Source organism: Mytilus californianus, unplaced genomic scaffold (genome assembly GCF_021869535.1).
Source record: "Mytilus californianus isolate M0D057914Y unplaced genomic scaffold, xbMytCali1.0.p SCAF_13, whole genome shotgun sequence".
In the NCBI taxonomy this organism is placed as follows: Eukaryota; Metazoa; Mollusca; class Bivalvia; order Mytilida; family Mytilidae; genus Mytilus; species Mytilus californianus.
The window spans coordinates 36558167-36574534 of NW_026262615.1; the positions used below are offsets into that span (position 1 = coordinate 36558167).

The following is a 16368-nucleotide window of genomic DNA, read 5'->3' on the forward strand; positions in this document are numbered from 1 at the left end:
TCATTTTTTTGTAATTTCCCGTGTCCCGTTGGACTTCATTTCCCGTTTTCACGGCACAATAATTTGACTTTCACGTGTCACGCTTACAAAAAATCGGCAATCCTGGGTCACGCTTTGACCTCAATGAGACCCACTATCACCTGTGCAACATTAATTTCAATAGCTAACAAATCACTTGTCATAATTTAACCTAAACTGTCAGGAGCCTGTAATGCAATGGTGTTTGTTGGTTACTGTCTGACTTATTTGTTTTCCGTTTATTGCTTTCAGCATAGATCAGTCTGTTGGTTTTCTCTTTTGAATTGTTTCACATTTTGCCATTCTAAGACCTTTTATAGCTTATTTTGCTTATTGTTGAAGGCTGTACAGTGAACTATTATTCTCTTATAGATTGTTGTCTCATTGGCAATCATATCACATCACCATATCTTATATTGCTGCTCACAAGAAAATTTGTTAACAAATACATGTATATTATTTAAGTTGTTAAAAAGAAAAGCTAAAACATGCAATAGATGGGTTTGATTGACACAATTTGAGCAAGAGTTATTTCCGAATCGTTGCCATGTTGGAGGTCTACGTGCAGAAATACCTTCATAAATCAGCCAAATTCAACTTGTTATACTGACCGCTAGACTTTTGAAAAAATGTTTTCTTAACAAATTCTTATTTCTTTTATTTAGCATTCTATAATTCATCATAAGGATCTACAAAGGATCTCTTATCAAACTTGTATGTACGGCATGTTTCAATTTGATTAGTCAAATAAGAAAATCAACTGTTTATCCCTCTAAAATGGGAGCCAAGGGAAATAACTCAGACTCAAATTATGTCATATAGAAACCTATCTATATATGTTATAGAGGAAATACATTTCTATGATAATTTTTACAAGACAATGAAAAGTAAAATGATGTGAAATAATGGCTTTGATAGCTTTAATTATTTGTAAAAACTGGTAAAAATATTGACATATATATCAAATAGAAAAAGAAATGAAAAAGACCGACACCACAATATGAAGCTTAGGAAGGGGAGATAACTTGTGTCTGCAAATTAAAAAACAAAAACATTCTAAGCCAGTGACAGTAACCATGGTGAAATAGTTACCATGGCAACACAGTCCATCAAGCCAAGCTCTAACTAATGAAATAACATTGATTTTTGTCATTTTCTACCTGGGGACTTTTTTTCATAGGGAGAAATTTGCTCCCTTCCGAGCCCTCTGAGTTCACTTGCATCTGAGAAATCTTCACTACATGGTGTCGGACTTGTCGTGCCTATTGAACTTTCCTCATCACCTCGTAATAAATAATTTGCACCTAACAACAAAGATTTTCCATCAAATCTTAATAAAGTTTTCAATACATAAAAGTCGATACATATTTTCATGTCATGTTACCAATATCAATTCACATTTATCTAAAATTTTGTTACATTCTAAGCAATACATGATGAGAATTTTTTGAAACAGCTATACACTAAAATGAATATATACAATAGATTTTCATAATATTTTCCTGCAACAGAGTTTAAATATTCATATACTGTAAATAAAAAATTATTGTGATGTTTTTATTAATGGTAATTATGTGACTGGCTAGCTTAGTATCTGAATAATAAGAACTCTCATTCTGATATCTGATGCTTACATCCTTATGCAACTTTTCCTTAAATAGCAATAATTAATCTCAATTTTCGGCAATAATAAATGCTCACAATCATTTCTGAATTTACAGTATTAGATATTCTTCTACAAAATATAGATTTCCTTACTTATTTTTGATTTATAAATATTTGGGTCTTAATAAAACAATTTTGTATAGATCTTATAGGGGAATTATTTTCTTAAATGAGAAAGACACTTTTCAAAAGGAATCTGACATGTTTCTATAGGTCATTATTTAGATCAATTGATTTCAGAAAATAAAAATGATAAAATGCTCCGCTGGGGCGCAGCTTGATACGACCGCAGAGGTCGAACCCTGAACAGTTGGGGCAAGTATGGACACAACATTCAAGCTTGATATAGCTCTGAATTTGGATTGTGATTAAATATTTGACACAGCATAGGTTTCTGACACAGAATGAATGTGGTCTAAGAACTTAAAAAATTTTAATTTACATATTCAAACCATATCATTATTATTTGCTTTTATATATAAATCAGAAATAACCAATTTAAAATGGAAAATTTTAAAGAAAAAAAAAGGAAAAAAAGGAAAAAAAAAATCCCCCCCCCAAATTTTTTTAACCCCCTTATGATTCATCACACCAAAACTCAATAAAAGCCTTCCCTTTGTGGTATGGTACCTTGCAGTACAATTTCAGAGAGATCCATACACTTGAACACAAGTTATTGTCTGGAAACTAGAAAAATGCTTGTTTTTTGGCCCCTTTTTGGCTCCAAATTCCTAAACATTTAGGGTAATTACCCTCAGACTCAAACCCAGCTTTCCCTTTGTGATATGGAACCTTGTAGTACAATTTCATAAAGATCCATACACTAACACACAAGTTATTGTCCTGAAACTAGAAAAATGCTTGTTTTTTGCCCCTTTTTGGCCCATAATTCCTAAAATTTTGAGGCAATTACCCCCAAAATCAATCCCAGCCTTCCCTTAGTGGTATGGTACCTTGCAGTACAATTTCAGAGAGATCCATACACTGGAACACAAGATACTGTCTAAAAACTAGAAAAATGCTTATTTTTGGCCCCTTTTTGGCCCCTTTTTCCTAAACATTTTGGGCAATTACCCCCAAACGCAATTCCAGCTTTCCCTTTGTGATATGGAACCTTGTAGTACAATTTCAGAAAGATCCATACACTTACACACAAGTTATTGTCATGAAACTAGAAAAATGCTTGTTTTTTGGCCCTTTTTTGGCCCCTAATTCCTAACATTTTGAGGCAATTACCCCCAAAATCAATCCCAGAATTCCCTTTGTGATATGGAACCTTGTGGTACAATGTCAGAGAGATCCATACACTAACACACAAGTTATGTCTGGAAGTTACAAAAATGCTTATTTTTGGCCCCTTTTTGGCCCCTAATTCCTTAACTGTTGGTACCATAACCCCCAAAATCAATCCCAACCTTCCTTTTGTGGTATTGAACCTTATGGTAAAATTTCATAGAGATCCATTCACTTAAACTAAAGTTAGAGTGCGAAAACCAATGTGTCTTAGGACGACGACAACGAAGACGACAACGACACCGGCTGACGACGCCGCCGCCAACGTCATATCAATATACGACCGCAAAATTTTTTTGCGGTCATATAAAAATGGATGTTCAACTCTTGTTTTTTCACAAAATATTGAAGAATTTCAATGATTTGCAGTAATATGGACTTTATTGAAAGACCCTATATTGAACTCATTTGTGCAAAAGTTATCTCCCTTTGAAAATAACAGATTTTTTTTATTCATGAAAATGAAAATTTTTGACATCCATGCAAATTTCCAAGAAAATATATTTATAAATTTCAGTTTTGTCTCTTCAATTATAAATGCTCATAAACATATATGGTACCAACAGATAAGGCAGGCAACAAATCCAAGATGGCAGCCCTAATAAATGTTTAGCCAAATGCTCAGTTTAACAATGCCTATCTGCCTTTAATCAAACCAATTTTAAATGACCATATATATATATGTAAGAAATAATCTACGTGAAATTTTGGATAATTATTAACATTAAAATATGCATCAACAGATTTGGGATAATTATAATAATTTTCTGTTTTTCTATGAAACTTTTTAAGAAGAGGAAATCTTATGATTGTTTAATTTTAGAATCAATGCATCCTTCTACTTATGACTGCATTTTATTAAGATTTTTTTGGCAATTCCATCCAAATACTGTAAACCAACTAATTTTTGCGACTTTCGCGAGTAGAAAAATAATGCGAATATAAATCTTCGCGACATGTAAAACTTGGATCTTTCCTTATTTAACTACATCAAACAAATTTGAAAATCGCGAAATTAAATCGCCGCGAAATGGGCTAGTAAGGGCTAAATGCGAAATAAAGTATCCGCAAATATAAGTTGGTTTACAGAAGGGGGGGTTTTTAATAAATTACTATTAATATTCAATCATCTTCTACAAGATAGACTATTTTTTTAAATCTTTTTTTCTAAATTACTCTAGAAGTTAACATGAAGAAAGCATGCTAACCTGGTATTACACCAATGCTGTCATCAATGTCGAACTCTGAAACATCGCTGTCACTCAGGCCACGGGAACTGGTCGGAGGAGATAAATGGCGATGACGTAAATCATACGGATCTTGACTTGATTTCTACAAAGATTAAAACACAATGTTAATTGTTGTCAAGAATTATGCTATAATTTATGCTCACCTCTAAAGTTCCTGGCTGAAACTTTTTTAAATCATAGCTTATTAATTAAAACACAATGTACTTCGGATTTCATGTATTTTCATGGATACCAAATTTCATGGATTTCCTTAGGAAAGGTTAAACATGAATCTAAAAGTTCAAAGAATTAAAAATTTTCTTGAAGCTTTTGTGCGACTTTGACAAAACTATGAAATCAAATATCAATGAAAATGCATGTTTTCCAGAATCCACAAAAATTAGTTTCCACATAAATAAATGAATCCACAATTATAAGTTTGTTTGTACTACAAACATAAGCTCTAAAAGTACTGTGGATTCATTATTATTCGTCAGATACCATTTTTCGTGGATTTTGTGGGTACAGGTGAACCACAAATTTAAATGTTCCACAAATAACAAATTTTCCATTGGCTTGTATGCAGACTTTGGCAAAACCACAAAATTAAATATCCACAAAAGTATAAGTTTGCGGCAATCTACGAAAATTGGTACCCACGAAAATAAATGAATCCACAGTAGTCAAATTCTGTTATGGTGTAAAATTTTGATTCCATTTCTATTGTTTAACTATTGTGACTAAATGTTATAATATATGATGATGTCAACCTGAAAAAATATAGCTTTTTTTCATACTTACTAGGCTAAAATTTATAAAAGAAACAGATAATATCCTTGAATCTCATTGGATATATTTCTCCCATTGACAGTACATTGTCAAATATTTTCAACATGGGAAAATCCTTGTAGCTTTAAAATTTTGAAAATTTCACTGCTTTTATAGTGAAAATATGCTATATTTGAATAATTAAATCAAGTTGGATATTATTTTTCACCACTCTTGACAGTTCTTTTCAATATTTATGACAAGAGAAAATCCTTGTAGTTTTAAACTATTAAAATTTGAATGTCTCAAATCGAAAACCTGATACATTGGTACCATGCATCAACTCCTCATCCCTACTGAAAATGTACACCAGAATTCCATTGAATAAAGCAGTGGAGATTGGAGCTCCATTGGAATACCACTATATTTCCAGTGCAAAATTTGGTTTAGATAAGGGTGAAGGTTTGGTACCATTAAAACGTAAAAACCAGCTGCAATTGTTTACACCTGTCCAAGTCAGGAATCTGATGTTCAGTAGTTGTGGTTTGTTGATGTGGTTCATAAGTGTTTCTCATTTCTCGTTTTTATATAGATTAGACCGTTGGTTTTCCCGTTTGAATGGTTTTACACTAGTAATTTTTGGGGCCCTTTATAGCTTGCTGTTCGGTGTGAGCCAAGGCTCCGTGTTGAAGACCGTACTTTGACCTATAATGGTTTACTTTTATAAATTTTGACTTGGATGGAGAGTTGTCTCATTGGCACTCATACCACATCTTCTTATATCTATATACATTTGTTCACACTTACTGTTCTAGGAGATGACTGTGGCAGTGGTATACTGGAGTTGTCATGGTGACTTAGATGGTACCAATAAGGATCATCAATCATATTGGCTGTATTCAAGTCTATAAGCACCTGAAAATAAATCATTAAATTTTGAAAATAAAAAGTTTTTATCAAACATTTTGTATATTAATATTTATGCTAAATACTTAATGTAAATCAGAAATGTTTGTGATACTTTTTGTTATTGAGAAAATTGTTAGATGATAGGTTTTCACAACAGTAAAATTTAGCAATTTAAATTTTGATGGCATTATCTGTATGCAGTATGTCCTGAAATTGCAATAATTTATCTAACATTTTTGTCTATTGTTCAGATGATAATTCTGCTATTCTCCTTACCTCCTTCGAAATTAAATTGAATTAAATTAGTTATAATTCTACTATTCTTCTAACCTCCCCCATAAATTGAAAAGAAACATATTTGTTATAATTCTGCTATCCTCCTTACCTCCATAAAATGACTAGCAACTTATCTATTATAATTATGGTATTCTCCTTACCTCCATAAATTGACTAGCACCTTATCTATTATAATTCTGCTATTCTCCTTACCTCCATAAATTGACTAGCACCTTATCTATTATAATTCTGCTATTCTCCTTACCTCCCCCATAAATTGACTAGCACCATGTTTGTTATAATCCCATACAGTAACTTCCAGGATGTGGTCTCGGAAGTCTGATTCTTTTATTGGATAATACATAAATGTTTGATTCCAGGTTGGGTCATTAGTACTTGCTATGGTTTTTGTTCTTCTCTTGCTTTTTTCACTGTAAAGAAACAAAGATCAAAATATATACATAAATCAATTCCAATGAAATACTTTTATTGAAACTACTGAAGTAAATTTATTGGACAATCAAAAACAAATAAGCAACAAACATAAACTCGCTTTTTGTAATATTGATTGTGAAATGCAAATGTTGAAATTATAATGGCAATGTTTTAACATGTTAACTTATGAGCTATGACTAAAGGTGCACAAATTTTATCTTTTAAACTATGCAAAAGTTTTAAAGTCAGTGAACCATGGAAATGAGACTTGTATATGCTTATACAACTGCATATACTAAGTAACATTGACTAAACATTACTGGTTTATCTTAAACTGATCTAATCACAAAGATTAATATGTATACTATGCAAAATATCCAATAGCCTATAGACTATGACTGAGGGAGAGGAGTTAAATCATCTCTAAGGAAATGAGATGTGCCAATGCTTATACATCTGCATACCAAATATCACTGACCTATCACTAATGGTTCATTAAAAACTGACCTAATCACAAAGTAATACATGTAAACTAAGCAAAACATTCAGTCAAAAGACCATGACTGAGGAGGCAGGGCCAAATAATCTCCATGGAAATGAGATGTGCCAATGCTAAAATAGCTGCATCCCAAATATCACTGACCTACTGCTCATGTTTCCCCATAAAACTGACCTAATCACTCACTTATATATTTCCTGCTTCGACTTATCCGAAAATCCAAAGATACCTTAAATTCAGAAATTTTTGTAACTTATTATTGCCACTGTTGAACATTAGAAATAAAAGCAAGATTAAATATTGCAAATATAGGAAAATCTGCATACAAATAATACTATGAAAATTTTAAATCTAGTTTTTATCTTTTTTGTGAAACCTATTCTCTTAATTTTCTCAACAACACAGACATCACAAAAACTTCTGAATACTGTAAATTCAGAAATTATTGCAAGGTTTTTATTAACGATAATTATGCATTTGGTCAGTATTACTAACATGAGATCTTGTATTGGATACCTGATACATGTATCTGTATTTAGTTTTTCAAGAAATTGCAATAAATAATCTTGCATTTTGGTCCATTCTTCACAAATCTCAATAATAAATGCACACAATAATTTCTGAATTTACAGTATAAAGTACATTAAATTTCTAGAGTAGTAATCTTGATAATTATTCAAGTTTAAAAATATCCTGCACAATTGCACAGTAACTCACCTTCTATCTGGCAGTAGATATAACTTGCAGTATGGATTACGGACTTTTCCTTGATCCGTAAATGGAAGACCAGCAGCACAGATGATTGTAACTATCAGTTCAAAACTTTTATGGTTATACCACATTTTCAGCTAAAATAAATATATGTAACTCAACAATCATTTATATTTTTTAAGTCTTTAATTTCAAGAAAACAATGTGCTCAAATAGCTAAAATGAAGTATGACTTAGAAAAAATAATCATTCAGCCCGCAAGAACTCGAAGGACTAATTGAGCTTTTTGTCCATATTAGGTAAGGAAGCAGTCATTCTACGATGTGTAAAGGTTTAATTAAAATAAATGTCCAGGATTAAGTGTGAAAAGTTAAATCGCAAAAATACTGAACTCCGAGGAAAATCCAAAACGGAAAGTCCCTAATCAAATGGCAAAATCAAAAGCACAAACACATCAAAAGAATGGACAACAACTGTCATATTCCTGACTTGGTACAGGCATTTTCTTCTGTAGAAAATGGTGGATTGAACCTGGTTTTATAGCTAGCTAAACCTCTCACTTGTATGACAGTCGCATCAAATTCCATTATATTGACAACGGTGTGTGAATAAAACAGACAGACATAATAGGTAAAAATGTAAAATAGGAGTACAGCAGTCAACACCGTGTCACAAGAACTTAATCATCATGGATTCATTATAAATAGATATATATGATACCAATTTTCGTGGATTTCGTAGGTTTAGGTAAACCAGTCTTCTCAAAAGACTATTGAATCTACAGGCCCGGATATCAATTTTTGGAAAAAATTTTGTTAAGATTCTGTTGTCCTGTAAAGATGATTTTTATAGACCCTAAAGGAATTTTACAAGCCTGAGCTGCTGGGCCTGTATTTAAGCCTGAAGACTGAGTTAATTTAAATGTACAAAGTACAAATTTATATTGGTTTTCATGCAGACTTTGGAAAAATTACAAAATCAAATCAACACAAAATTGCAACTTTTCTCAATCCACAAAAATTGGTACTGTAAATAATAAATGATTCCACTGAAAGTATAATACTTAGATATAAAAAAAAACAAAATCAGATTTTTAAACTTATAGGATATTACAAAATGTTGATGATTAGATCATTGTGGGCTTGGCATAGTTTATAAGTTTTGATTACATATAAAGCTACCGTAATTGAACTTGGAACCCAGAATCTATAAGTGACCAATCATATCAGTTCTAATTTGCTTGAAAATAATAATTTCTCAATCTAGCATACTGATGATAACTGGTGTCCTCAAGCCTGAATGAATATGATATAAAAGTTTTATTTTCTTCAACTAATAACATAAATTTTTGTTTGAGATAAAGAAAAGCAATGTATGGAAACAATTATACCTGTAGTTTTCCAAGTGACATTGGTGACTGATGACTTCTCTGACTTGTTGAAGAAGCAGGGGACATAACTCTTAGATTTGGTCTATTTCTGTCATTTGAATCTTCTTTGTATCCTGAAAAAACACATTTTATCTTATTACAGCATTATCCCTTGTATCTGAGATCACCCCGTGTTTTTGGTGGGGTTCGTGTTGCTCAGTCTTTAGTTTTCTATGTTGTGTTTTGTGTACTGTTGTTCATCTGTTTGTCTTTTTCTTTTTTAGCCATAGCTTTGTCAGTTTTTTTTCGACATATGAGTTTGAATGTCCCTTTTGTATCCTTTGCCTCTCTTATGCATTTTTATTCACTGAAACTTCATTAAGGAATTCATTCTCTTACAAATAAATATTTCACACAATTTTTGCATTTGGACTTAAAACATGATTATCAGTTTTATTATAGTAGTAGTAAATGCAAGGTAAGTGTATGTGTAATATAATCAATGGCAATAGTGCTCTATCAGCCACTCCGTGATCATATCGATATTGTTTGCTAAGGTTTTATCAAACTTCTATTCTGTTCAACATCATTTTATCGATATCTGTCACTGTTGGAAAGGCTTTATCAAACCCCTTATCTATTTGACATCAAGTCACGACTCTCGTTAAAAATTACACTTGAGGTATATAATAAATTGTTTATATGGCTGTTTTTATATCCGACATGTGCACTATATCAACCCTCAACCAATATAATCCCTCAAGTGGAGCCTCAGAGTTCTGGGATTCACTTGGTGTTTCTTGTTGATATGAATGTGATATTGAAAAAGTCACGATATTCTTTATGTATTATCATTAATCCATCATGGTAGAAAAATATATTGATCTGATAATCTTATTAATCAATATGGCTTCCAAACAATAAATGTAATGTTGATTCATTTATTATCATGGCTACCAATTTTCATGAATTAGGGAAAAATTGTTTCTTCATATATTTTTGATTTTGTGGTTTTGCAAAAGTCTGTATACAAGCCTATAGAAAACGTTCCAAGGGACATGTAAAAACCATTTAAAATGAAATTTAATGAACCATGCTTGTCTTTAAAGAAATCTTCAATTAAATTTTAAGCATGCTGCAAAAATTCAAAAAAAGGTCCATAGGACACAGATGCCTCCACTTGAAAATATATGGCAAATTCATCAATTTTCATTTTATAAAGGGACATAACTTGAGACTGGTGAAAGTGGTGCCACCCAAATTCAAACTTGATCTGTAATTGGTGGTAATGAGCACTGTGTATAAGTTTCATAACATTTGGTAGAGGCAAACTAAAGAAAGAGTGCAGAAATGGTAAATTTAGCAATTTTTCCATTTAAAAAGGGACATAACTGGAGAACAGTGAAAATGATGCCACCAATTTAAGAATTTAATCTGCGTTTGGTAGTAATAAGCATTGCATATATGTTTCAAAACATTTGGTTGAGGCAAACTAAAGAAAGAGGGCTGAAACGGTAAATTTAGCATTGTTTCCAATTATAAAGGGACATAACTGGAGACTAGTGAAAGTGATGCCACCCAAATTCTAACTTGATCCGTGTTTGGTAGTAATAAGCATTGTGTATGAGTTTCATTACATTTGGTTGAGGCAAACTAAAGTTAGAGAACAGAAACTAATTTTGGGATGTACAGATGTACGGCAGTTAAGAGGGAAAAGGGTAAAACTGAATGCCCCCTCTACCTCACTTTGAAACCTCCTACATTCATTTTAGGGGAAGACCTTGATGATTGGAGTCTGAAATAGGGGAAGTAACTCCTTAATAGATAGGGGTTCAATAACTGTTTTATGAGACAGTGCTTTATCTTGTATTTTCAAATGTTATGCATATATATTTTGCTAGGTAAAATGATCTATTTCTTTATATCAGAACTAGGCCATATTTTGTAGAATTTACTATAAGCTTACTATGTTAGTTTTCATGGATATCAGTTTTGTTAGTAATTAGAAGCTAAAATACACAAACATTAATCTTTTAGTAGTTTTTTGAAAATGCATATAATCAAGCAAGCTCTTACCGGTTTCCTTAAAAAAAGAAAACATGACATTATTATGAGAAGACACACTTTGTTAGCTAGCTATATTTTCATTAAAAAAATATTTTGAAATATTATTGAATGAAGTATAAAACTGTAGACAATAAAATGCCAATAGCATTTGCTCCTTTTACTGCTAGGGTTTGAATTCCAAATATCTTTAAAATAGCAAAAGGCACTGGCATAGCATCTTTGAAAAAAGTAGTATCATGATTCATGAATGCTTTATTTTGTAATTTCAATTATGGTAGTCAAAAAAATTGCTCCCATGGTAACCACTTGTACTGAGTGCTATGCCATTGGAGGCCATATGTAAAATAAGACCTTATTAGAGTTTTGTTATATGGCATAAGTTTTTTAATTTCTGGAAATCTCATTTTTATATGTAGCCTTCTAAAATTAACTGCAATTATAACCTCATATTATTTGCATTTGAAGACCTACCTTTAATTTGGTCAACATGCACTCCTGGTGGTACTTCACCATTACTGAAAGAAAAAGAAAAATAATTCTTTAAAATAAAATATAACAGTTACTCATTAAATCAACTTATGTGTATTCTGTAGTTCAACATGAAAAGAAAATTTGTAATAAAAAACTTTCATTGTTCGGTTCTAGTTAACGTTCACAGAAATGGTGAATTATATCACAATTTATAAATCTAAACTTTGTGCTTATGTGATTCTATTTAGAGGCTAGTCCAAAATCATGAAACTTTTCACTGTGGTCAGGCAACCTTAGTTAGAATGGTTGATAAACTTTAATCATTGAAAATCTAATTCTGTAGACAAGTTATTTTGAAATTCAGTGTACAAAAAATTAAAATAACATAAATATTGGTTTTATAATAGCAAATTAATGTCAAAACATGTTTTTTACAGATTTAACACCTAGAAACCTTCATTTCTGACAAATTAAATACGCTGTTCATATAAATCTTGTTGGTGATAGTGCTACTTTTAACAATCAACAGTTCAAGTGCAACTTTTATCATATGAGCTGCGTTAGATAGAAATTGACCTTGCATAAGTACATGTACATGTATAAGACTATAATTGATTTTGGAACCTTCAAATACGAAATAAAAGATGAATTTTGGTCTGTTTTGTAGATTTTCTTACAACACCTCAATTTTCAAACAGTTACAGACTTTCCATAGAGATTTTTTTTAACCCAAAATAAGTTAACAGATGTATTGATATTCATTTGCAAAAGGTTGATTTCTATCCTACGCAGCTCATAATTACATCTTTTAGTGTACATCTCTTATTGATATTGTTCTCCGAATCTTAAGGCCTGTATATATTCTTCTTGTTTGCTGATTTTTTTTCTTAACAATCTTACATATGATATATGAGCTGCATCGGATAGAAATTGACCTTATACAAGTGCACATATACATGTATATATGTATAAGATTTTGATTGATTTTGGAACATTAAAATATGAAATAAAATATGAATTTTGGCCTGTGCTGTACATGTTGTAGGGGTCTTGTAACAACTCAATTTTCAAACAGTTAAACACTTTCCGTAGAGATTTTCAACCCGAAATAGGTTAATAAACGTATTGATATTCATTTGCATACGGTCAATTTCTATCCAATGCCAGTCATATGTTGTATATTATATAGAGGTACATGTTAAAAAAAATCTGTTATCCTCTTCAGTTGTTAAAAGATACATATGAAACTTTTAAAATTAATATTATCATGTATAAAATACAATATAGAAAATTTTAATGATGTACCTGACACTTCTATGCACTATAAGTTCTACTTGTGGTTCTTGTTTAGATTCTAAGATAATGTCATGGACCTCCTCAAAAGTAGCTCTTTGTAAACATCTACCATTCCATTCTACTACTTCATCACCTACAAAAAAAATTTAGATTTTGATTTACTGGGGAGAAATTATTATTCGCGGGATATCAATTTTGTGGGATTTTATGGTTACAGATGAACATTGAATTTAAACGTTCGAGGAATTATAAATTGTATGCAGACATTGGCAAAACAATGAAATCATATCTCCACGAAAGCTTGAAGCTAATAATATACCACATTGGGTAAAAAGCATTCATTCTAATTCATTTCAGTATGTCCATTTTATTTCCGGTTCATCCGTGCACATACCACCTTTTACAACCAACTTCAGTTTGCTGTGTGGCTCCAACATAATAAAATCCATCCCTGGTACCTTTGGGGTTTGAAGGGTGATCTTGCTACCTCACCTCTCATTTAAAAGGATGCTCATATTGTTTTCAAGCTGCACATTTGAGGTCTGGCACACATAAATGTCCTTTAGCTTTTTTTTAAACACAAACATGTGTTTGGTAGTGTTACATCTTACAAAGTCTATCCAAGTTAATTTTGCAAGGAATTCCCCTCAAGCCGTTCCTAGGGGCCAGCTTAAACTTGTGTGAGGTGAGAGTATTTTTGTTGTTTTGTTTTTTTGCTCCATGTTGAAGGCCTCACTGTGACTATGAGATATAGAACAGCAATAAAAGTGCTGTTCCTTTGCTTTTTGTGTTTTTTTTTTGCTGTGCATGTACTGATTTTGTGTCATGGATGGATACCCCATATCCCATGTTTTATATTATGTGTTGTAGATTGAGGAAATTTCATACATGCATGTCATGTGTAGATGCATACATATTCATCTTTCTAATTATAAGTTTTGAATCACTCATTATGTGCCACTGTCATGACTGTCCTTTAAATAAAGTTAAATAAAACAATACCCTTTCCCTACTACATAATTATTCTATTACAAATTAGGGAGATGTAAGGTATATGCCAATAAGTCACCAAACAGAAAGACACAAAAACAAAATACATCCATTGTCCATCTATATAAAATAGACTGATTGATTATTGGGGTTTAATGCCACTTTCATTACTCTTAGCTTTATCATGGTGGCCAGTGTTTATTGGTGGAAGAAGCCAGAGTGCCTGGAGAGAACCACCAACCTTTGGCAGGTAAAATGGCCGACCTCAGGTCCTAGTCAATTGTGATCAGAGTTTATTTCAATGATGCCAATACTATATGAATTCATCATTCTTACCTGTTTTGAAAATTGTATATTTCATAATTTATTTGATTTTGTTTATGTGTGTGTTTGTTTGGTTATTTTGTAATTCTTTGTTTGTAATATTTGAATGTATTTCATGAGAGCCTCAGGAAAGATTAGTTTTATAGCTAACTGTGTAACCCTCTTTAAATAAAGAATTATTATTATTATTATTATTACAATGCACCTACAATGAGCAGGGTACCAACTCATAACCTCAGTGTTGACAGGCTAGTGATAATGTAGATGAACTACTTAGACCACTTGGCCACCAAGGTCCTCATTCAAAATAGATATCTTCTCCGCCAAATGCTTACCTGGTCGTAAATGCCCTACAGTATCTGCTATGCTGCCTTTCTTGACCTTTGTAATGAAAGCACCAAACTGTCCTGCATCTGTCCTTCTACCACCAACAATCTTCAAACCTGAAAGTAAACCAATAATGTCACTCATGGTGTAAAAACCACCAACAATTATTAAACCTGAAAGTAAACCTATAATGTAATTCATGGTGTAAAAAACCACCAACAATTATTAAACCTGAAAGTAAACCAATAATGTAATTCATGGTGTAATAAATTGCTTCGCCGAGCGCAGCTGGATAACAACCACAGATGTCCAACCCTGAACAGTTGGGGCAAAAATGGACGCAATATTCGCGATTGATACAGGTCTGAATTTGGATTGTAATTAAATATTTGACACATAAAAGGTTTCTGACAGAATAACTGTAGACAAAGAACTTAGAATTGGTTATAAGATTTGAATTTATATTCAATTTTTTGCTTTTGTGCAATACACTTTGCTGTTGCGAATTGACCAACCATATTTTTACATGGTCTTCATTATAAATATGCATTTCTTTAAACATAATTTAAAAGCAGTATAAGGGAGGTAATCAAAACGTTGTATTTGGATTACCTCCCTTATACTGCTTTTAAATTGTCTTAATTGTTCTTTAACCATTACTTTATACATAATTTAAAAGCAGTGTAAGGGAGGTAATTCAAATGATGTATTTGAATTACCTCCCTTACACTGCTTTAAATAATGTTTGGTACTAAAATATTTGTCCATTAACCAGGACACCCTTGTTTTTCCCTCAATCTTTAAACCTGAAAGTAAACCTAATGTAATTCATGGTGTAAAATACCAACAACAATCATTTAACCTGAAAGTAAACCTATAATCTAATTCATGGTGTAAAAGCTTTTAGATACTCAATAATAAATGAAACATTTGGAATTTTCAGTTTATCCAATATGAACAAATTGTCTTAAAGCACAAGTATAAAGGCTCATTCCTCATGGAATTTTCAGTTTCAACCATACATATTCAACAACAAAATTCTACATTGTGCCATTTCAAAAACTTATGCATTCTAAGTAATATTTTTGAAACAGCAATTTGACAATTAGGATGTTGTAAGAAATGTATTACAACATTAAAGTGAATTCATAACTGATAGATGCTTCCGGTACTGTATATAATATATAGTTCCCAATATACTAAAGGTGGAATGATTATTAGTATTTTGTGTGACATTTGTACTTTAAACTATCCCAACTCCTTAAATCCACTGAAAAAGGCATTCATTTTCATATTTTTTGTTTATATAACCTCTTGTAGGCCGATTGGGTTAAAGTTAATAAAGTGTCTTAAATTGTAATTTTAAGGTTATGGATAAATTTTAAACCAAAGAAAAAATACTGTAAACTCAGAAATTATTGCAAGGTTTTTATTAATGGGAATAATGTGACTGGTGAGTATCACAATAATAAGAACTCACATTCTGATATTCTGATACATATAACTGTATGCAGATTTTCCTGAAATCCCAATAATGAAACTCAATAAAATTGAGAATGGAAATGGGGAATATGTCAAAGAGACAACAACCCGACCAAAGAGAAGAAAACACCCTAAGGCCACCAATTGATCTTCAACACAGCGAGAAAATCCCGCACCGGAGGCCAGCTTCAGCATTTTTGTCCATTCTTCAACAATCGAAATAATAAATGCATGCAATA

The 16368-nt window shown here is 31.7% G+C and overlaps 1 protein-coding gene across 3 annotated transcripts in view; it reads right to left on the bottom strand.

The window, feature by feature from the left end:
- The window catches only part of LOC127723579 (regulating synaptic membrane exocytosis protein 1-like), an 86632-nt gene that overhangs the window by 27149 nt on the left and 43115 nt on the right, over positions 1–16368 (bottom strand). For all 3 annotated transcript variants that reach the window (XM_052230253.1, XM_052230252.1, XM_052230251.1), the window contains exons 8-15: positions 14656–14763; positions 13016–13139; positions 11711–11754; positions 9194–9306; positions 7810–7940; positions 6424–6589; positions 5781–5888; positions 4185–4308 (exon numbers count right to left, since the gene is read on the bottom strand). In XM_052230253.1, the coding sequence (XP_052086213.1) occupies positions 4185–4308; positions 5781–5888; positions 6424–6589; positions 7810–7940; positions 9194–9306; positions 11711–11754; positions 13016–13139; positions 14656–14763 (918 nt within the window). The remainder of the gene's footprint in view (positions 1–4184; positions 4309–5780; positions 5889–6423; positions 6590–7809; positions 7941–9193; positions 9307–11710; positions 11755–13015; positions 13140–14655; positions 14764–16368) is intronic.